Source organism: Paramisgurnus dabryanus, chromosome 5, assembly GCF_030506205.2.
Source record: "Paramisgurnus dabryanus chromosome 5, PD_genome_1.1, whole genome shotgun sequence".
NCBI lineage: Eukaryota > Metazoa > Chordata > Actinopteri > Cypriniformes > Cobitidae > Paramisgurnus > Paramisgurnus dabryanus.
This window is the reverse complement of record NC_133341.1, coordinates 38,626,871-38,652,127: the sequence shown is the minus strand read 5'-3', so window position 1 is coordinate 38,652,127 and position 25,257 is coordinate 38,626,871. Positions and strand designations below refer to the sequence as shown.

Here is a 25,257-nt window from a genome sequence, read left to right as displayed (position 1 = left end):
AGCTTTATACCGACCCAAAAGAACCACAGAGACCCGAGTGACACGCTAATTATAAACCTGCTGAGACATCTTCAGCCATTGCTCATCTTATTTCTGCATACATATGCAATCTGTACAGTGTGCCTTGTGCAAGACACACACATGCTGTACACAAACAAACATGTACACACATGCATGCACGCACGATTTATTGTATTGCAAAGGTGCATTACTGCAAAAATACATAAATGCAATGAACGGGAGTGTTTCACAGAAAAATAAAGAAAGGTCATTTGCTACTAATTATAACAAATTATTAGACTAATACTTGTAATAATTTGTAGAAATTACTATTTTTTATTTATTTTTAACCTGTTAACCAGCACGAGGGCGATATGAAGCATTCCTTATTTACATTAGTTTAAATGTACTTTAACAACTATGCCTTATTTTAAAGATGGTTAAGCTTCAGTTTTTGAACTTTTTTTATTCTGAAAATCCTATTGTGCCAGTAATGGAGTACATACCTTTAAATTGAAATATGACCCTCAGTCATATTTAAAAATACTCCTGCATGGTTGTCATGACAACGTCCATCAGGCCTTTAATTCAAAGTGTGCATATTTGGAGAAACATTGATTCGTTTTTATATGTTTACTTTTTCTGCTGGGAGGTGTAATATTTAATCCATTTTAATTCGAAGCATAGCAAAACTTGACATAACTTATAAAATCAAGTTGAAATTGTTTAGCTTAATTATTTAAGTTAAAGTAACATAAAAATATATGTTGATTTGACAAAAATGCTGCATATTTTTTACAGCATATTATTGTTATTCCATAGGAGAATCAGAAATGAGATGTTTTAATTATTTCTTCCAGACAGTCATGAGATCAAATGTTGAGCTTACTGTATAAAAGACTTTAGCTCAGAGCAACCTTTGGGCAATAACAATTTCAGCTGGGATACTGTCAATCAAAAAAAAAAAAAAAAAAAAACATTGTCATTGGTCTATTAAAAACATGCATTAGGCTTATAATTAAGGTACTTAGATGAAGATGAGTTTTTAGGTGAAAATAAATGTTTTATTGTTTTTTCATGGACAAAATAAGTGGTCACAATTTGGGCTCATCTGAAGCTCGACGACAGACAAAATATGAACATAAATGAAGATTGCACAAAAAGTTATTTAACTTAGGTCAAGCATTGAAGGTTTATCTGCTGTATTATATAACACCCTGTTCTGCTTAAAAATAACATCATCTATAGGTACAAACATAAGCAGTTCTGAGAAAGTTTGGGCACAAACACACTTTGCTGAGAGCTGCCTGTCAGACATTTTGGGGCAGTTTCCCAGACAGGGATTAGACTAGTCCTAGACTAAAATAAATGTAAGAGCTGTCCAAACTGAAAATGACTTGCACTGACATATCTTAAAATACACCAGTGCCTTTTGTTTTGCCTCAAAATGCACACAAGTAATGTTTTTAGTAAGTCATGTTTGTTAAAACTAGTTATATTTCCTAATTAAACTAAGGCCAAGTCCTGGTTTAAGCTAATCTCTGTCTATAATAAACTGTAATTAAAGAGTATTTTCTATAAAAACACAGGTGAGATGTGCCTGAGAGCAATTCAAACACCATCATGACATTTCTCTGTCTGTTTCAAACTCACAAACAAGCGTCAAACTCCTCCAATTATCACACGAGCAGATCGAGACTGTCTAATCCAGGAGAAACATCTGAGCAGATCAAACCGTACAGCGTTTCAACAGTCAAGAAGACATGAAAGCTCAATTACAGACGCGAGCGGCCCTCACAGAGGTGTACTGTATGCAGATGAATCCGTGATTCAGGCAAAATTACTCTGTAAAAAGCCGAAACATCAAAGTAAAACGCTGATACAATCTGACAAACTCCAGCAATTTCATATCTGATCTGCAGCTTGTTTCAGGGTCAGGTACGTTCTGACTACATCAGTTGTAGTATTAATGCCTGTTTTATTATACTTGCATGGTGCACATCCAATTTAATCAAACCCTTGAGTATTAAACCTGCCTTAATTATGTTTTTAACTTTTCATTTCTGGATAAAAAAAAAGAAATACACTTTAAAGGGCAAATATTATGCAGATTTGTACAAGATGTAATATAAGTCTCGAGTGTGCCTAGAATGTGTCTTTGATGTTACAGCTCAAAATACCACACAGATCATTTATTATAGCATGTTCATAATGCCCCCATTTGACCCCTTTTGGGTAAAATCAACCAGTCAGTCTGTGGGCGGGGTTGTATCAGTGTGATGTCACATTAACAAAAAATGTGCATGTCTAAAAAGCTGCTTTGGTTTAATGGGAATTTAAAAAAGAAGGTGGGTGGATTTTTTTCATTGCAGGGTGGTTCTGATCAAACACTGCCAACACATATTTATTTTCAAACACCTTGTATTGTGCATAATATGTGCCCTTAAGGTCTAATTTCCTATGAGCAATGCATTCTGGGATCTTTTAAAAATAGTCATTGGTAAACTCCAAATTAAGGATCCCAACACGCAGCCTCCGCCGCTAACAATCCCATGATGCCGTCCTTCAGTCCGTCAGAGATGCTGTGAATAATTTGTGTAAGGAGTTGGAATGACGGTGTCAGACCTTTGGGCTCTGGACACAGATGGTCTTCTCTGTCGTCTCCCGCGGCGGCTGCCCGCGGTCACGTTAGCATAGCTAATCGCTGTCAGAGAGACACTTTGTATCTGTCCCTGCCAACACGCTGACCGTACTCACACAAGCCGACCATTCACTCGCTGTCTTAGAAAATAATTCAGATTGAGCGTCTTACAGATTTATAATGATTCACGAGTTCAGACAGATAAGACGCCTCTCACATCGAGCTAAGCAAACATTAAACTCTTTTTCTTTAGAGGACTCAAAACTGAAACTTCATTAGCGTGATTTTCATCCACTTATGTTAAAATTTTACTGAAATAAAACCGCAAAGCTGGACGGCAAATTATGTTATATTTTGAAAGCAGATGCAGGCCGCAGAGAGGGGCCGCAAATAGCCTACGGGCCGTGAGTTTGAGACCACTGATTTAAATGTTTGATACAGACGGTCATTAACATTTATGCATTTGGCAGATGCTTTTATCCAAAGCGACTTACAGTCTTTAGATCTTATCAGTATGCGACTTCCCTGAGAATCAAACCCCTGACCTTTGTGTTGCTAACACAGTGATCTATCAATTGAGCAGCATTTACTACTATGACTATAACATCCCAAAACTGCCTGAAACACTTTTGTTCATTTTTAGGCAAACATCAGCCTTGTAAGAGACTTCTGTCTGCGTGCTCTAAATCACAAGTAATGCATTATATTGAACCGTTATTTCTAAACCCCACTGATATTTTCACGCAGGTGATGATTTTGTTCTCCTGAACATTTGGGACGAAAATGCTGCAAATTATTTCTGCTGTATGCCAATTTGTTTTGCATAAATTAAATTTGGCCGTTGGATGGAAACCCAGCTATTTCCTCATCTCTGTGTCGCTCCAAACTCGTACAATTTGAATGTAATTTCAGCATGAACTGTCCCTTTAAAAACCTCAGTCCAGTGCTGCAGTTTCCCTCATCCGTTGAAGCGCTAATCTGCTTTCGAGTTCAGCCCGGCGTGTAAATCCATGCAGATGTGCAGTGGGAATTGTGAGGGAAGACCCGAGAGAGAAATCGAGTAATTCTCAACTCAAAATGCACAGTCAGACGCAGAGGTATTAACATACACGCTGACCCTGTCTCGTGAAATATTTGACCGTGTATTCGATTCATTTGCTTCCGTTTCATTTCTCCAAAGGCCTAATCTACTGGCAGTGGCCCGATGAACTCCTCGGCATAATTGAGTTCCAACTCCAAAACTGGAAAACTTGCACCATTTATGTTTGTTGTTGCATAAAAAAAACTGGTTTTGCACTAAAGTCACACTTTCCTATAAGCGGAAATCAAAGATCTCGAAGAGGATCACGGAATGGGATTTTCATTCTGTGTCAGGAAATTTGGCATGAAGAAATAAGGGCCGGACGCAAACTCAAAACATACACATGAGCAACGTGTGTGTTTCATACCTCTTGTGTTAGTCGGTCCTCTCTTCCGTCCGGTGGACGAGCTGTGTATGACGTTTTGAAAGTGTGTTATTTCCATTGTAGTGTTGGTCCTGTAACTGTCCTTAAACCTCTGCATCAAAGCCTCAACGCTCTCCTGATCCTGATCCAACCCTGAAACACACACATTTCACACGACTCTGTAAAAAAAATGCAGCGTATGATTTACAATTTATCTATTTCTGTGTTAAAAAGATAAATGAGCGCGAAGTGTGCGAGATGATTTACTCAGTAAATGGTTTGTCCTTAAAAGAGAAATGAGGTCATGCAAGTTCTGCATTCATCTTGTCTTTAACAAACCGCCCTTACCTGTTCTCAACTCGTTCATCTTATAAACATGCATTTAAAGACACCGAACGTTTAAAACAAGAGCTCAAAGATTGGTTGGTTATGTTATGCGTCTACATGAACACAAAATATCTTTCATGTCACCCATGATGACTCCTCAACACTCCCCATCTCATACTTTTTGCATGTGTGTCTTTGGAAATCAACAGCACTATAGGAGGACAGACACGCGTCACGCCGTGATGTGTGATTTCCACCAGGCAGAAAATCAGAAAGCCTCGGGGGACACGACTGACCCATCTGAACACGTTCTGGCCCATTTGCACCACAGCGGAGGCATTACATACAAAAATAAACTTCCTCCTCGTATTGTCTGCTCCGAGAACGGGAGGAGGTGAAACAGAAGAATGGAGCGGGACGAGATGCCTCAAAAAGTCGACTGCAATTTATCTCCCACCTCCATTAGGAAGGCCTAGAGCCGCTCCCCGCGGCCGGCACTGTATCACAACTTCAATTAACTTGAGATATGTAGAGGGCTGCGCTCTCAGCAGAGGTATAATGGCTGTGGACAGGGGCGATTTCATCGAGGACCCCTGACGGAGATCTCACAAAGGAATGAGGCAGCGAATGGTCGACTCTGAACGGTGCCGGATATATATATATTTTTTTTGCAAAATTTCGCTCATCTGCTTTCTAATTAGCATTTGCTTGTTTGTTAGCAGTTTGATGTGAGTGTCACATTCATCTATGGACCGTATTCACAACACACAAGATCAATGTGAGAAAGCTTTAACCGTGATAATAACACATGTTCGGTCCGAGACACACGCTGTGTTTCATTTGCATCGACCAAAAAGCCAAAGATCAGAATTCGTCTAAAATTATATCTGTGTACTGTATTTACACCTGGACTCTTGAAAAATGTAAGTGCTACCCCGTTTTTAGTACTATAGCCTATACTAAATATTTCTGAATATATTAGGTTCTTTGATAAGGTTTCAAATGCAAGCTTACGTAGGAACGTCACTTGCGTAATGTCCCCAAACTTTTGGCCTAAGGTCAGGTGTGCGATTATTGAAAAATAATGCATACCTGTGAAACATTTCTCAACCAATCAGAATAAAGCATTCAACATCCTCGTGGTATAAGGATTCATAAAGAAGCTTCGCATTTCTGTTGCACAAAAGGTTCATAGCAGTGGGAAAAGTTTCTTTATACTATAAAAGGTAAGGCAGTACTTTTAAATAGGGATCGACCGATATGGATTTTTTTGGGCCGATGCCGATACCGATTTTTTTCCATCAGCCTTAGCCGATGACCGATACAGGCTGCCGATTTTCTTTAGCCGATATTTGGAGCCGATACTGCTTTTTCTCATTCAGTTTATATCATAAAAATGACACAATGATAAAACCAAATGTTACAACTCTTAATTTAAAAAAGGAACATTTACTGAACTATATTTAACAAATAGTAAGAAAAGGTGAGGTAGAACAAGTATGAAAATTCAGTGCTGCTTAAAATACATAAATAAAATAATAATTACACCATTGCACACAATAGCAGCAACCAAGCAGCATAACAAGGGGAACACTTTACTTTACCCATGAAAGTAACCAACTATTTACAACCTATTTAATGCTTAGGTCTAAGTTTTAGTGCACTTAACTTAATCTCTTGTAGAGCAAATGTCTTTAATAAGAAGACAAGGAAAATGTAAACAGCAATACTGATCAAAAAACAACTTAAGAATTCTGAATAACATGCCAATTGCCCCACTTCTGTACCTCACACACCCTAGTGCCCTATAATAAATGCGAGGGATAGTTAGTTTGCCTCAGCTCGCTTAAAACGCATAAAACTGAACAAATACATGAGGATTTGTGTACGGACTTCGGTCAGATAGTAGAGCGCGTGCACGTGGGAGAGGTGCAGTGAGAGAGACATGGATGAGAGAGTGCATGTATCTTTGCGCTCCCAGTGAACGGAAATGTTGACAAAACTAACAAAAAAACACTTCTCCGGTCACATAAAAGTCATGTGTGAACTGTTTGGAACTAAGTGCTTTGGGTCGAATTTCTTATTTTCGCTGACGAAAATTCCGCGAAACTCCGCGTTAACAACCATAAACGTATGCAACCATGAACTGCGCTCTCCACAATGATGAGAAACTATCAGCAATGGATATTGATTTTTAGCCTTTTACTACTACATATATTTATGGAGATGAGAATTAAAAACCCACCCTGTCCATCTATGATCAGCTGTTCGGCTGATCACATGACCTGCGTTCGCTTGCGGCATTATGAGCACGCGTCGCGTCCAAACGTCAGACTGGTGGTCGCTGAATAAAACTCCTATAAATACCACGAAATCACGGAACAACGTCAGCATTATATAATCCTATGACCAGTGTTCGTAACAGCTGCCGTATGCATACGGTTAGCCTAAAAGCTATTTGAAGCTCCCTAAATACAATGGCAAGCAGTTTTATAGGCATTCGCGTTTTCCATTAGGACCACCAAACTTTCTTAGCTATGGTTGCACGCACATATAGAGCAACGTGTTTACACTTTCAAAGTATATGGCAATATTTCAGTCAAACAGTTAAAAGATGCTTTGAAGTTTAAAACTTACCAGCACAAGCTTGGAGCGCTCCGCTCTGCTAGTAGGGGGAGGGGCAATGCACCGGCTGCAGGCAGCAACACAGAGCTGCCTGTGGGCGCCTGTCTGTAATTAATGCCGGGGAAAAACTATCGGCGAACGCAAGCCGCGAATCGGCCGATGCCGATACACCTAAAACCTGCTAAAATCGGCCCGATGTATCGGCCGGCCGATATATCGGTCGATCACTACTTTTAAAGGAATAGTTCCGCCAAAAAATAAAAATGTACTCACCCTCAAGCCATTCTCAATGTGTATCATTATATTTTTTTCAGACGAACACAATCAAAGTTATATTAGAAAATGTCCTGGGGTGTGTTTCCCAAACAACGACGTAACTTGTTGCTGAACGACCATAATACGATGCATCGTTGGAGAAACGAACTACCTTGTCAAGACTGTTTCCCGAAAGCATAGTAACTTTGTTGCACATTCGTCGTTTGAACGATGTTGGTTTAACAACATAGTTGATGATGTCACGTGGGAGGTGAAGTACTAATCAATCTGTGCAAATTGATTTAATGTCAGATTATTGCTGTAAATAACATATATTGCATCGGAAGACTGATTTTGTTATCGTGATTTAGTTATCTGTTGTTTATTTTCAAGATATTTAATTCACGCGCAAGTTCCCTTTACGTCACTCTTCCCAGGGATTCCCCAGGGTCTTAAAGCTCGTAGGTGTGTGCACATGCGCAGTTTTCAAATGCAGCACTTTCATTGTGTTTACAAATTTAAAGACGTAAAATAAAATTGTAATATATTTAGAAGGATGGATATAGACTGTACTACATGTTTTTTGCTTATTTTGCTTACAAAACTATGATCAACGTAAGTCTAAATATGATAATAACAAGGAACGATGCTTCTAACGACAGGTCAAGAGCTGTCGTTCCAACGACACAAGTTAGCGATGCAGTTTGCGAATGTTCGTTTGAACGATGGTTTCAGGAAACACCAAATCGTTGAACGATGTTAGTAACGATGGAACTTGAACGATGCTTTTGGGAAACGCACCCCTGGCTCTTCAAAGCTTTGTAATGGTAGTAAATGGTGCTTCTGATTTGAAGCCCAAAAAAGTGCATTCATCCATCACATAAGTAATCCACACAGCTCAAGGCCTAATTGTTGTGATTTTGTAAGAAAAATATCAAAGTTTAAAATGTTACAAACTCAAGTGACTAGCTTCTGGTAATGACTGGCCTTAAATCAGAAGCACCATTTACTACCATTATAAAGCTTGGAAGAGCCAGGAGATTTTCTAATATAACTCAGATTGTGTTCGTCTGAAAAGCATAATCATATACATTGTGGATGGTTTAAGGGGGAGTTTTTTGGCTGAACTATTCCCAGCAGGCATATGACTGATCTTCAACGTTGAAATATGGTTGAAATAATGTCGGTTCTTGTTTGAACTTTGAAACAACGTTGAAACAGCAGTTAATGCTAAACGGTTGCAAAAGGTTAATAAAATGGTTAAAAATCTACGTTGAATTTTGGTTGAAATTATGTCAGTTGTTTGTTCAACGTTGATTCAACCCTGTCCTTGACGTTAATTCAACGGTGAATTAAGTTGAAATGCCTGCTGGGATCCTTTAAGAACCTTTGACTGAATGTTTTTTTAGGGAACCAATAATTGTTCTTCTATGGCATCAACGTGATCAATTTTTAAAACCATGCTGGGCTAAATAAATGGTTGGCTGCTAAATATTAATGCGAACCCCTTACCCGATGCATCAAGAATAAATGCTAAATAAGTAAAAACAACACAGATGATTTATGTGTGGGTTGATTACTGCAAAGTTAAATTTAGTTAAATGACGAACTAAATGAAAACAGGTTATGGAAAAAGATCAATAAAAATCCTACACAAAGCATAACATACATTTTTCCGCATATAATGTCTCATATAATGTACAGTATAACTTAGCACGTCTGCTGTGAACTGCATGTGTTCTTTAATGAAGAAGGAGAAGCGGTAGACCGAATCAAACCGTGTTTCTCCAGCGTGGGCCCACAACAAAGACAATGGAGGACAAAAACTCTTAATTCAATTTGAATGAGCTCTGTTGGTGTTTATATTGCTGTTGTAATCTCGTTTGACTAATCTCTCACTGGAGTCTACAACACCATTGTGAAAATGCTAATTTCTCCAAATTCGTTTCTAATCAGTCCTTATGCATTTGGCAAACCAATAGAGAAATGTACGCCAGTTTGTTGAACGAGATTGTTCCTCAGCCCAGGGAAGCTGTTTTGTTGCAAAAAGATTTGAACAAAGATTACGTCTCTACAGCTACATGTAAAAATAAAAATAAAAAAACATCAAGGGTGTAATTTGGCAAGTATGACCAATGTTAAAGAAAAATGTATACCTCCAAACTAATCTTTCAAAATTGATTTAAATTTATAAGAATATCACAAAACTTTGTATTTACTATTCACTATTTACAGATGTGCTACAATGGGAAATCACATACAGTATTTTATAATGCATTATGAGCATTGAACATTTTGTTAATGGAGCCAAAAATAAGTACTAGTTTACATGTAGGTAGAGAGTTGTAGTTAGGGAAAGATGAACAACAGAGAAGATAAGAGGGTTTTACAATATATAAGCATGCATGCACTGTTACGCTGTACACCGCAACATCGGGATCAAAAGCATGGTAAAGACTGTGTGCATGGTAATACTTAGTATTCCCTGTCGAGTCTTTAAATGTGCTCATGGCTAATCCAGCCACAGCTAACCAAACAAATCAAGGTTGGACAAGATCTACTTATATCTGCCCTGCCGTGACTGAGAAGAACCTGACGCAACACGGGAGGTTAAACGCTGCATGCATATTTCATGTCCACGGCCCGGGTTTGTTCTGTTGGGATTTAGAAATACAATCCTTAAGAGTGCAAAATTTGGGTTGTGGCTTCACAGACACCGATCGTTCACCGGTGATGGCTCTCTCCATTTCCATCTCAGCCGTGCTGTGGCAGGATATTGATTGGGCGCTTATAAATGCAGTCTGTTGCCTTTCAATGGCCGTGCTGTTGTCCACGATTAAAATGGAATTGTTGGATTTGTGTGGTGCCGTTTGTGTGATCACTCAGGAAAGCCAAGACGGAGACGACTTAATCAGGCAATAAATTCTTATTGGGCGTACTAAACATTAACTAAACTTGCTACAAAAACTGTTAGAAATTAAAACAATTCATTTGGGCTCAACGGGTGTGTGAGCAGATGTTAATATGCAGAACAGCGGAACCTATAAACTTATAAAAGTTTAAGATTACACTGAACTCTATAAAGTGTGAATGAGATTAATAACCAGCACAGCAGATGACTGACTCCTTTATCTTCATAATTGCTGCCACGGGGAAATAAGGAAAGAGGTGTGGATGGGTTTAGAAGACAGATCACTCATATGGATTAACAACTTCATAATAAAACCAAGAGCATGTTTCAGGCTGCAAACATCATTTAATTACCCTGCCTAAATTACCCAAAATACTAGAACAACAGAAAGTAGGAACCACATAAACTCAAGATAAGGGGAACTCAAGATGAAAGGGACTCAACATGACAGGAACTCAAGACAAGAGGAACTCAAGACCACAGGAACTCAAGGCGAGGGGAACTCAAGACTACAGAAACTCTAGACCACAGGAACTCAAGAACACAGAAACTCTAGACCAAAGGGACTCAAAAACACAGGAACTCAGGACTACATGAACTCAAAACAATAGGAACTCAAGACCACAGGAACTCAAGGCAAGGGGAACTCAAGACTACAGAAACTCAAGGCATGGGGAACTCGAGACAAGAGGAACCCAATACTACAGAAGCACAAGATGAGGGGAACTCAAGACTACAGGAACTTAAAACTACAGAAACTCAAGACGAGGGGAATCAAGACCACTGGAACTCAAGACTACAGAAACTCAAGACTACAAAAACTCTAGACCACAGGAACTCAGGACGACAGGAACTCAAGATGAGGGGAACTCAAGACTACAGGAACTTAAAACTACAGAAACTCAAGACGAGGGGAATCAAGACCACTGGAACTCAAGACTACAGAAACTCTAGACCACAGGAACTCAGGACGACAGGAACTCAAGATGAGGGGAACTCAAGACTATAGGAACTCTAGACCACAGGATCTCAAGACTATACGAAGTCAAAATGAGGGGAACTCAAGACGAAAAGAACTCAAGACTACAGAAACCCAAGATGAGGGGAATCAAGACTACAGGAACTCAAGACTACAAAAATCTAGGCCCCAGGAACTCAAGACCACAGGAACTCAAGCCTACAAAAACTCTAGACGAGGGGAACTCAAGACTACATGATCTCAAGACTACAGGAACTCAAGACTACAGGAACTAAAAACTACAGAAACTCAAGATGAGGGGAATCAAGACCACTGGAACTCAAGACTACAGTAACTCTAGACCACATGAACTCAAGACCACATGAACTCAAGACCACAGGAACTCAAGACTACAGGAACTCAAGACTACAGGAACTCTAGACCACAGGAACTCAGGACGACAGGAACTCAAGATGAGGGGAACTCAAGACAACAAGAACTCAAGACTACAGAAACCCAAGATGAGGGGAATCAGGACTACAGGAACTCAAGACTACAAAAACTCTAGAGGAGGGGAACTCAAGACTACAGGAACTCAAGACAACAAAAACTCTAGAGGAGGGGAACTCAAGACTACAGGATCTCAAGACTACAGAAACTCAAGACTACAGGAACAAAAGATAACATGAAGTCAAGACGATAGTTTTTTTATTAATATTTTTCTACATTTTAAAATAATAAAATAACAAAAATGTTGAAAAAAACTATGACAATTCAAAATGAATCAAAACTGTTCTATTTTAGCAACTTTTTAGAAAACACAATCTTTCAGAAGTCATTAGTAAAAGGTAAAGAATACATTTAATATTTTAATTATAAAATAAAAGAATAAATTGTGCATAATACAAATGTCAAACATTTAAGCTACACAAAGTTAAATCAAAGATTTTTAAGAGTAGGCTAAAGAGTCAAGTGACCCTAAACATTGTGTAATCCCAACTATTATGATATTTGTATGTTTTATTTTTATTATTGTACTATTTGCATGACCATATCACACAGTCCATTACTCAAGATCAGTCAGTCTACAGAAGAGCTGCAGAAACCCAAGACTGGACTTTAATAGAAGCTCAAGAGCATTGAGAAATCCCAGCCAGAGGAATCAAACATTAATAATGAGTCAACGTTTATTTGCAGTGTGACTCATTCCTGCTCCTGGGCTCTGTGAAATCTATCATTATTTTAATTAGAAGCTGTTTTAATACACCTCCATGTTGTTTGCTTTGGACACCTGCCGTGCAGCCAAAGATGACATTTTTGAAAACCATTATTTGAAGATTGCCCAGGAAGCTAAAGTTTTCACCTGTCACTTTAGCCGCAAAAGGATTTCAAGCGTTTCCGCCGTCACTAACAGTCCGGCATTTTCTGCCGTCACAGATAAACTCCACGGCGATCTGCATGAAGGCCGTAACGAAAGCTCTGTCTACAGGCAAATCCATTTGCTCATCTGTGGCTGGACACACAGCAGTCCTCTGAAGCCCTGTGCCCTTTGTTTCTCCTTCACTCTCATCTTATCTCTGTGACTCCCTTATCAGCACAGGCAGCACATTTAAACAGTGTCTTTAGGAATTGGACACAGCCAATAGCGGCGTGTCGAGGTCCGGGACTGGATCTCAGTGGAGTGATGCCAGCAAACCCTTCAAGATAATCCACCAAAACCACTCAGAAGATTCAGAGGGGACCCCAGGGGCGCGGCGAGGAGGAGGGATGGGGTGAATTGTTTGTTTGGGATTAAGTGTTGTGTACACGGTTTGTCTGTTATAGGCACCGCAGGAGAAGACAGAAAAATGTCAATAACCTGCACGAGATCTCAACAAGCACTAAGACGAGAACCAAAGCCATAATTCAGAACCAAACACCATCAGGGTCGAAATCGGTTACAGTCTGAAGAACAAGACGGAGAGCAAGCTTCCTCCGCTCATAAGGGGTTGAGCTATAATAAAGATCAGATGGAGAGACACGTGAGCTCTAAACGCCTCCCTCGAGACCTTATCAATGTCACAGACATGAAGGTTAGGAGCAAGATCTGTGTCCAAAAGATTGTTAATGTCTCCGATAGCCTGACAGAGAATAAAACCGTGTCTGAACAGCGCTGATTATCATCATTGTTATGAATGTTGTGAGGTTTATATCAAACATTATTTCAAGATGAATGTTTTCATAAAGCAGATAGTGAAGACACAGAGCACTACACTTTCTGTATGCAGTGAAATGATGGATCGCCAAATATGAAACAAATGTTTAAGATTTATTTTAAGATACTTTCCTTAAAAAAATATAACAGGACGAATAAGAAAACTTTATGAGTACCATCAAAATTTCACTGAAGAAAGTAAGTCGGGTTTTATGATGAAGTTTTTATGAGTAAACCACAGTAACTCTTCATGCTCTTCAATGTTTTTGAATAGACATGTTTTGATCAGTGTTAAAGATGTGAGGCAACAGTATCTTGAGATATCTTATAGTCTGCTTGTTTGCTGAAGATTAATGAGATGATCATAGACGACAGATACTCATCTGACCATCTGATGAATAATGCACACAGACGGAGCCTAGACTAAAATCACGTGTTTGAAACAATTTGGCATCACACGAGCTTTCGTCAGTCTCCCTGGAAAGAAATCATCTTTCTTTCTGGCTGACCAGGATGAAACAGCAACAGCTTTTGAGGAAAGCAGAGTTTTATTCGAGGCTCTTAGCACCTTAGCAGAACTGTATATTAAAGCAATATGGCTGGAGTAGGAGTGTGATGTAGCTCTATATCATCACGGCTGTAATTAGGACAGAGGCACGAGGCCGCAATATCGTGCCGAGAGCAATATTGCTTTTATACAACAGTTCGAGAGTTCAAAGTTTGAAAAAAAAACCTAGTAAACAACAACAGAGTGATTTTAACGCTTGTGGGTTGTTCAAATTTACTATCCTTCCGGGGTGTTCGTGTACAAAAAAGCCACTAAATTAGACAGCTGTAAAAATTTATCAGATTATTATTTGATTGGATTTTTTTGCATATATCTGTTAATCAACCTCAGTACTACCAAATGTTTATACAAATTCCATGATTTTTACTCTATAATTGGCAAGTTTATAAGTGATGTCACTGATTTGGGGAAAAAATACACAAAATGACCAATTGTCAATTTAAAAAGTGATTTTGGACTGGATTTTTTGTACCTTTTTCACGGTCTTGGGCATGTCAAAGATTTATAAAAACAATGGGTCTGATTCATTAAAGGAATAGTCTACTCATTTTCAATATTAAAATATGTTATTACCTTAACTAAGAACTGTTGAATCATCCCTCTGTCATCTGTGTGTGTGCACGTAAGCGCTGGAGCGCGCTGCGACGCTACGATAGCATTTAGCTTAGCCCCATTCATTCAATGGTACCATTTAGAGATAAAGTTAGAAGTGACCAAACACATCAACGTTTTTCCTATTTAAGACGAGTAGTTATACGAGCAAGTTTGGTGGTACAAAATAAAACGTAGCACTTTTCTAAGCGGATTTAAAAGAGTAACTATATTTTATAGCGTAATAGCACTTTTGGGAGTACTTCGACTCGGCGCAGTAACACCCTCCCTCTCCTATTATGAGAGTGAGAAGGGGAGCGGACTTTTCAGGCGAGTCGAAGTACTCCCAAAAGTGCTATTACGCCATACAATATAGTTCCTCTTTTAAATCCGCTTAGAAAAGCGCTATGTTTTATTTTGTACCACCAAACTTGCTCGTATAACTACTCATCTTAAATAGGAAAAACGTTGATGTGTTTGGTCACTTCTAACTTTATCTCTAAATGGTACCATTGAATGAATGGGGCTAAGCTAAATGCTATCGTAGCGTCGCAGCGCGCTCCAGCGCTTACGTGCACACACACAGATGACAGAGGGATGATTCAACAGTTCTTAGTTAAGGTAATAACATATTTTAATATTGAAAATGAGTAGACTATTCCTTTAAGCATGCGTATGCACAAATTTGGGATACGGATGTTTTCACGAACAAATCGTGATTCAACAAAAACTTTGTATCAAAATGTCTTCTAAATGTGCGCAAAAATTCAAGAAAACCTAAAATCACTCGTACGCAATAATCACGTACACTATAATCCAATAGTAGGCTATAATTATAATGTTTATAATAATGTTGATATATAACATTTATATTTTATATTATAATATTTCTAAACCTATTAAAAAGATGCACGTAATGACAAATCTTCACGATTATCTTCCTCACTTTTTAAATCTCTATTTTAAAGTCTGCTTAATGCCTAATGTAAACATAATGTAGATGTAATGAGAAGTCCAAACGTCAATCACTTGATCTCCTGTCTGTTTTATTTTAGTTACAGATATGTCATATTAATGAAGTGTCATATTTGTAAACCCACCCAATACTTAAATACGAAAACGTACGCAATTATTAGTGAATGAGACCCATTGGCTTTGATGCATTTTTAGTTTTTGTGCAGCATCAGATTTTACATTTTTCTCCATAATTAGTTGTTTGTGTCTTTTTTGCCCCATTGACTTCCATTACAACCACATTTTTTGATTGCAAAGCCTTGACAAAATAACTTGTGAGATGCGATATTCTAGCATACAAGCAAAGTCAACCATGATTAAATGTGTTTGGTTTCACTGACAGCCCAAATTGTGCCATGGATTGTGGACGACTATTGAACGGCGTCTTTTAAATGCAAAATTGCTTGCTGGGAATTTACTGCACTTTTAATGCGCACAAGTGATAATGTGAACAAATCAACAATTAAAGTCCCCAAAGAGACGAAGATCCACCAGGGAAAGCATTTAGTGTTTAGAGACTCGCACCACACGCAGTCTTCATCCACCCCTCCTCTTCTTTTTCATCATCCATCAGCAATGTGCCATGTCAATCCATAACAACACTGATAATACAGTCATCAGGAAACACTTGCTGACATCAAACAGAATAGAAATGACAAACACAGCTACAAATGCTTACTGTAGTTAAAAGAAAATGTTGAATGATATTATGAGACATTGCCTGTGACCTATATAATAAAGGGATTGTTTTGATTCGACTTATTTACACTGATTTCTGTGTTGCAAATTGTGTTTGTTTTTCTTTTTTTATAATCACCCAAAATGAGTCAGGGGTGTACTGTATGTGCCACTGCCAATACCAATGGCTTTGCTTTTTCTTACCTTTCATCTTTAAAGTTTTGGGTTTCTTTCGACTTTGCTTTCTTTAATAGCCGGGGTGATAAATTGCTCGATCTTTCTCTGTTGTATCTTTTGAACTAACAAAAAATGTATATGCTTGTGATGTCATTTAATTTCATATAAAGAAATACTGTCATGGTGATCCGTGTCATGTTTTATGTCTGTTCCATATTGTCATCACCTGGACAATTGTTAATTATCACCTCATTCATTCCACCTGTGTGTCATTAGTCTTTGTGTATTTATACTGCTGTCTGTGTCACACTTGTCGCCGGAAGATTGTCATTACTACCCAGTCTGTTTCCAGTGTCATGTTTGGATGTCCCTGTGTTTGCTACCTGTTCGTCATTTTACTCCTCGTGTTTTTGGTTTCCTATTTTATCATTAAATGTTATTTATTTTCGAACTCGGCGTTTGCGTCCTTACTCCACTTCCGTTTCATGACAACAACAGCATGCATCCCAATCAAACTCAATTACGGAAACATCACCATTATGTCACTTAATAACTTTATGAATGTGTAAAAATAGTCTCAATTTTGTTAATATATTACAATAATATGATTTACAAATGTGCAACCAAATTGTAAAGTCAATCTTGAAAATTGTTTATAAATGTTAGAAATGTTCTGCTGAAACACACTTAAAAGACTGTTAACTATCTAGTACTGAATTGCAGAGGGTTAGGGTTCTGTGTTCAGCATTATTTGGGTGGGGCTAAAATGGGGGCTCAATGATGCACTTAAGCCCCCGCACATGGTCCCGCCCCTAATGCCGCGTTTAGACCAGCCGCGGTAGAGGCATCAAGCGCGAGTTATTTCAATGTTAAATCTATGTGAAGACACGTTGACGCGCATTTAATGAGGCATTTGGCAGCACAGGAAATGTGATTCTGCCTCATTCGCGCGTCTAGTTCACGCAAAATGAGCGTTGCCATGGGTTAACACGCGAGTTAAAACATTTGAACTTCTGCAGAAAAACGCGCAGCGTTAACCAATCAGGAGCTTGCTCTAGTAGTGACGTGATTACAGAAAGCAAGTGGAGTCGCAGAAGCCCCTCCCACAACGTGAATTTCCACGTGAATTACTAGAATTTCAAGCGTGACTGAAGCAGGTAAACTCAAAATGTGGTGTGAACCCACAGTAACACAATCGCGAACATTCATTAAGATAGTAGTAGCGGTTTTTGAAAGTTGAGAGGGATGGCAACTTTCAAGCAATTGGGCGTGGTTTAAGAGTAGACACGAACACGCCCCCAATGTTTGGGAGAAGAGAATGCTGCCAGTTTTTATTTTATTTATTTACTTTTTCCAGCATTCAAATGTAGTTTGGTGTAGTTTTCAAAACACATTTGATATCTGACTTTATAGTGACATCAAAAGTAAAAATATTTCCACAAAGCATGATTTATAGTGCTTTTATTCTTTTAATATTATTACACTTCTGGAAAAAAAATGCTTTATCTTAAAAATTTACATTTAAATGACCAAAGTGGTATTTTTCGTACTTTGTTAGCTCAGGTTTTGTCCTCTTTGTGAGTCTGAGAGGGCAGGGGAGGACAGGACAGAGGACAGGAGCAGTCTGCTATCTATAGCATTTGTTGCCACAGGCCGGATGAAATATGAATGTATCTGTGAAGTGTGTACACTGCGGCGCTCATGCAGAAATCACACAGAGCTGCAGGTGATGCAGATAAACTGAGAACACAAAAGAAAGTAACACACACACGGCTCTCAGATCATCTTCTTATGAATAATGCTTTAAAGCTGATCCTACAAATTCAAATCACTCATAATCATTATCTGTATATTTGCAGGGCCAGTAGATCTTAAATCTAAATTTAAAACTACAACTAAGTAATGTACAACTCCAAAACCTTAAGGAGAGACTGCAGACAGCAGGTCCAGATAATTTATAACACGAGGACACAGCAGAACCTCATCAACCAAAAACCTTCAGCACAGCAGCGGTCTCACTGACCACAAGACCCAAGCTTGTTTATTGATCTTAACTAGTTTCAACTGTTCACCAAAACTGATCGTAAAAGGACTCAAAAACCCTTTTAAATCCAGCCATCCTTACCAGTCTAGCTCAGACTACCTTAAGCTGGTTTAAACAGTTAAACTGTCTAGTTTACAACAAAGTCAGCACATTTCATCCAACACCACAAAAAAATCAGATTGTTGGCTTCTTTAAATTTCAGATAAACCAAAATTGATTCTAAATGAACAACAACTAATAGGTAAAGGTCCCAAAGAATGCATTGTAATAATCTGTTAAATTATTCTCTGATATCTACACAGAAGGATTGTGGCTAAGTGCAAAAATGATCCAGAGTCAGTTTTTCATGTCCATTTAAAACCCTAGGATTTGTCTTTATAATGAAATGGTCTATTATTATCTTATTTGAAAGGGTCATGAATAATAATGTTGAGCTCTGCTCTGATTGGCTGTTTCTCCTTCAGTAGCTCTGTGTGTGTGTAAACAGATCTTATGTTTGAGTCTGTATCAGATTTTGAGGAATAATCAATTGTTTGGAGATTGTTAATGGACGTTTCTGAGTTGTAAGTTTGTGTTTTTTTCAGTATGGACCTGCAAAACGTAACTGTAACGTCAATAGTAGAACTTCAGCCTAAACGCTAGCATATAGCATTAACTAGGATATAGCATTGACAAGCATATATCATTAACTAGTAAATATCATTAACTAGCGTATAGTGCTAATTCAGCGATCACAACTTTTTTTTAGCATTGTAATAACATTGTACTTAATTTAATGTGTAATTTAATGTTGTGGGTGTACATCTCGACTGTAATGTTAAAGTTTGTCCTTATAAGTTTTACTTTAGAAATTAAATAACTTATAAAGTCTTACAGTCATTTAGTTTGAACACCTCTTCAGTCATCACTACAACTGATAGTGTGAACATTTTGCTTATTATCACCTCTGCTGTAACTTAATTCAAACATTAACAATCTCAATAAAAATATATAGTGATGTATTGAACATGTCTGTAACTTATAGTAAAGAGTTATATTTTCTAATTTATTCATAAATGGTCCATTATGACTTTAGGATAAAAATGAAAGAAGAGATCACGATTCTGTTGTGTTTTTCTCACGCACGGCTCAACACAAACATCTCAGCCAGGAGTAGGCGATCATATTCTTGTGTTGTAGTCGTGTGGTGATCCATCAACGCCTCTTCTAATGTTATTAACAGTTTTATAGCACATCTGTTCAGAAGTGCTGCTGTAATAATGCCGGCTTCTCAACACAAAAACAAAATAAAAAACTAATATAGAGAAAGTGCTTTAGCTGGAGGAGAAGGAGATCATTACACAAAGGCCATTAACAGATCTCATCATGTGAAAGATCCATCAGGGATAATCAGAGATGTCCTCAACTTTAACGTCACATTCACAACAACAACAAGTCTTCTGTTTCATAGATATTACTGTCAGTTCATCTCCAAGAGAACAGATGTATACCTGAAATCAAATGTGTAATGACATCAAATTAATATTAATGTTGTTTTGAAACACAATAAGTAATGACCAATAATTTATTTGCACAGGATTATAAATCATCGATAGGCCTGTGCAGTATTAAGAACATGTGTAAATAGGAAATCGACATGCAATGCTTGCTTAATTCCAAAGCAGTCTCATAAACCTCATTCACACAGCACTTTGGTCTCAGAAGCTTTCCGTAAATGTTCTAGGATCACTCCCGTAAAAAGGACCTTGCCGTAACATTCACGATAATGATTCTATGTGAACAAGAGGCAGAAACAATGCCGTAAAGTGTGTACCATAGTGAGGAAACACGTGTCAACGCAACAAGAAGTTATGGTTCAGCTCTTTGACACAAACACAGATCAACATTCACGATGAGAAATGTCATCAAACTGGACTAAAAACAACCAAGTGCAGGACTTTAAATACGTCATGTGTCTTTATGGGATCTTTGCAGTATGTGTGCGATAGCAGGAACAAATTCTGGAAAATCGTTTGTAGTGTGAATAAACCAAAAATCAACCGATCCCGGACAAATCATTGCATTTTCCGTAATCTCTGTGTGAAAAGGGCTATAGTAATTCATTCTTATTTTACGGGGTGGTTAATGCGTATTATACCACTGGTCTGTTGAATGCTGTATTCTGATTGGTTGAGAAATGTTCCACGGCTATGCATTATTTTTCGATAACCGCACACCTAACTTGTCAAATGTCTTAAAGAGCCACACAGATCCGAAATCGAAACTGACCTGCATTGCAGTGTGTCATATAGCTGTCCATCAATGTAAACAATGTGCAAAGTAGTTGAACCAAAAAGTGCACGATTAATATAGTTATTGGCTTCTAAAGTAGGGAGTCGACTCTGAATCGCTGAAACGAGTTGCCATACTGTATGGATAGAATCTCCTGCCTGACTTTATCCACGTAATAAAAACACTTTGCATAATAATCTCCGCCTACAGCCTTGCCGAAAACTATGACCTGCCCACAGCTAGTTAGTGTGTAAACATCATATCACTCTGTGTTTTCAGTTTGTGTTGTTTTCCACTACCAAAGGATGAAGATATATGAAGAATCTGCGGTTAAAATTACTTTTTCAAGGAGGGATATACTAAACGTTTGGCTGTGAAGAATCAGTGGTTAAAATAAAATCTTAACGGAGGGATTTACTAGACGTTTGGCAATGAAAGATGGTTTAGTACCCACTTTATTTGGAACAACATGCGTCTCCTATCCACAACCTGTAAGTATGATTATAGCTACATACTTGCTTAAATGAGTGTAAAAAGTCTATCATAATTTTTTATTGCTTGGATTAATGATGAATGATGTCGTTGTCAGAGAGTCACGTTAACAAGCGGCTAACACATGCTCACTTACGGTTTTGCTATGACCCGGTTAGCTTACATAAATGCTTAAATGAGTGTAAAATCTTAGTTTCTATCGTCGTTTTTATTGCTTGGATTAATAATGAATGATATGTATTGATGTGGATAAAATCATAGCCGTTTCTCAAAACCAAGTACGCCGAACTCGGACTTGTGTCCTTCGTAGTTCGAACTTGCAAGTTTAGACTCGGAAGAACGAACTCCTGACGCGAAATGCATTCTGGGAAACTTCGCTGTCATAAGTCCACACAAGTCTCCTCTGATGCATCCTCGATAAAATGGGCGGATCAAGAACACATCCGGAGATTTTATGTGAACTTGGGCTTGATGCGAACTTTGAATTGGAACAGTACTTGGGCCGCGACTGATGACGTTTCACAAGTCCACAAGAACACAAGTACAGACAAGAACGCATATTGAGAAACGGCTCATGTTAGCACTAGGTCAATACATGTTGCACTATTGTTGGTCTGTGCCACTGATCTGTGGTCTGTGTGGAGACTCTTTCAGTTGACCAATCAGAGCAGAGTGGGCTACTGAAAGGTGGGGTTTAGGCAGACTGAGTCGTTGAACAGCTTTACACAAATCGTTTGGGGATCTCTGAGAAATGAGATAATTTTGAATGTATATTTTGAGAAAATTACAGTGTTTTTTGACCTTGCATGCATTTAAGCCTGTTGTCTGGGACTTATGAACAGTGATAGGATCCTTAAATTGCCACCTTATTGGCTCTTTAAAAATAGCCACCAATTTTTGTGGTAACCTTGGTATAAGGGGAATAATTGACTCTGGTCCTTTGAATTATTTTTTAATAATGCACACCCGCGGTGTAACGGCATGACAGGAATTACCACATTGGGTGTACATTATTTTCTTAAAAATTCAGTTATTCCTTACTTAATTCGTACGACAACATTTGTACATTTTGGACAATTTGCCCCTGTGACATTGTGGTTAAGGGGAGGGTTTCACTATTTTTTACCTTTGTACAAAGTCATACAAATTAGCCAACTTGTAAAAATATGTACGAATTCTCGTGAGAACAGGCTGTTAATTCACATTTACAAAATACAATATGCATTATGGGTGCTTCATTCAAGTGTACTTTTCTGCCCTGAATATGGTGGTTTAGTTCATGACTCACTCTTTATAAATCACTCTGTAATGAATCATTTGTTTCAAGATCACAATCATGAAGCAATTTGGGGGTTCTGCCAAAGCACAAGTGAAAATACCCCCCCCCCAATATAGGTGCAAAAGTAGCAACCATTGCCGAAAGCCTCTTAAAGGGTAATGAAGCCACAGACCTTTAGCATCTAGAAAAATCCGGCCGATGAGAACTGACGGGCCGAGTCCATCGATCCGGTCGGTCTGGTTCTCATGGGAAGACCTTAATGGACTTTCAGTCCGGTCAGAGAGCCGTGCAGACATCACCAAGCCCGCATGCGTGTCAGATATGATGTCTGAAAACAATACAGGAATATATGCAGCATGTGCTTACACACCATCCCCAGAGCAGAGTAAAACTGTGTTTACCGTAACATCTACAGCTATACTCAAGACTGAATTCAATCTATTCATTTATTATACACGAACCCTAAAGAAACACTGAATTCCTGATTTGGTGAGTTTTTGCTGAAGGAAATATAGGCAGGTTGATGGCACACAGGTACTTTGGTAATTACTAACACATGTAAAGACGGAAATGAACCAGAAAAGACATTATGAAAATGTAATTATTATGGGCGAGCAATTCATCAGAGCCGCAGATAATTCAGTTAATGGAAGGTGCTATAAATGAGGGCGATTTCTCGTGAACTGTGTGTTGAGTGAAGGAAAGACAGCGCTCGATCTCCTCTCAGCTCAACTGATTCTGGACCTGCTGAGAGCGCCATTTATTTCCACACGCCGTCTGCATTGCCTACGCAAACCATGTGCTGGGTGAACACAACCTCGCAGACCACGTCTAGCTTGTGTACTACTATCCAGCAGATTACTGTGATCTGGTATATTTTATTGTAGCACTACAACATCCGATTCCCTCTCTTTTAAAGGCTGTGATTGACTACACTGTGCATCTGGATATACATGCCAAGTCAAATCAAATCAAATGTATTTTTACACCACACGCTGTTGAATGCTCTATTCTTATTGGCTGAGAAACGTGCTATGGGTGTGCATTATTTTTCGGTTAACACACATACACATATGAAGTATAGTTCCAGGTCTGTCAACCGCATTACAGTTCCATATCACAACACCAAGTTTAAAGTCCCCATGAAATGAAAATGAAACGTTTTCTTTTTAGTAAAAATATGTTAGGCTTAAGAATAAATATGAACCGGTATTGTCCAAAATACTGACAAAAGTCTCATACAGAAGATATAAGCATTCAAAACTAACAGTTTGGCACATGTGCTAAAAGAGTTTTTATGACATCACTCTACACTTCTACTTCTCATCAAATTTCATGTCCAATCAAATGCTGTTTAGATGCTGAAGCGTCCACCCTTAACATTTTCTCACAGTACGTCTTTGCTGGACTGTGCCATACAGTACATGAAACGCTATTGGCCACTTTAAAAAGAGGGAGGGGCTTCTCAATAGTTCCATTGTTTCAATGAAACTGATGTCAACACATCAAATAATGCTGCACGTGAGCAAAGGCACTTCAGTGGACCTTTAACTGAAATAACATTCAAGAAATAAAGTATAAATGTGTGTGGTAACAAAAGAAAAATAATGAATAAAATAATTCAAAGAAAGAAAATGAATGCAATAAATAAACTCTGATTACTTGCTTGTTCAGTTTTGTTTGTTTCATTCCTGATCATATAAAACAAAAACAAATCATACATAAATAATTAAGAAAAAATATATATAAATATTGATAGGATTGGTTCATATATTGATATGTAAATATTGTACTATGTAATATTGTGCTATAGTCTGTCTTCATCCTTCCTGCTCGCTCTTTTGCTCTCTCTCGTTGTAAAATGATGTTTTGGAATTAGCAACGGAAAAGCGTAAGAAAACTTTTAAGGACAAAACCTTAAAATAAAACATTATAACAAAATAGCGTTAACTATAACAATAACTATATTAGCGTCCACACCACCGGACAATAACATTAACTTTATGCTAATTTGCTCGTGTGGCGCAATACTCATGCGTAAATCATTTATTTTCAATGGCATTAACTAATATTGCATACAGTATTTCCTTTAATAAAAACAATTGTAATTGTTTACATGTCATTAATAAGTATGTATAAATATGCTGTTCTTGTTGTGTTTACTATAACACGCTGTGTTTCGCGCATCTATAAACTGTGAATATATTGTGAATATATATACTATATTTTTCTAGTTATCATTATCATTATAACGTGAACGGCCCTTAACTCCACTTCACGTCGTGGTCGCATTACCAAATGGGGAGTGCATTATTTTTTTTTTAATAATTCAATGGTTCATGGTCAATTATTCCTTACTTTTTCTTTATTAATAGATTTTATCAAAACTATGGATATGTAATTTTATGAATTATTAAGCGAGGTCACAGCCTAATATGCTTTTTAAACAGTACCAATTTATTTAGACAGTTTTGTCTTTATTATTCAGTCCAAATCATCCATTTCAAAAGCATTCTTTAACAAAACTAATTTTAATAATTTAAGCGTATCCTTCTTAATCAAAAGGTTTTAAAACATTAAAAGAGTCAAAAGTGACCCAACATACAGTATTTGACCAATAGTGTTTATGTCCAGGTAAAAATCCATTTCTCTTCATTTGTGGCCAATATCACATGATTGTACACAAACAGACAATTTATACAGAATTTTGTGGGTTGCAGATTGTTTAAAATTTAAATATAATCAGATCTCTAGCACACATATTACAGGCCTGCAGAGAACTTTTAT

At 37.9% G+C, this 25,257-nt stretch overlaps 1 protein-coding gene across 1 annotated transcript in view; it reads right to left on the bottom strand.

Annotated features, from left to right (window-relative positions):
• LOC135774117 (astrotactin-2-like) overlaps window positions 1-25,257 on the bottom strand; it is a 387,641-nt gene that overhangs the window by 228,645 nt on the left and 133,739 nt on the right. Inside the window, exon 4 of the mRNA XM_065284005.2 lies at window positions 4,090-4,239. Within this exon, the coding sequence (XP_065140077.1) occupies window positions 4,090-4,239 (150 nt within the window). The remainder of the gene's footprint in view (window positions 1-4,089; window positions 4,240-25,257) is intronic.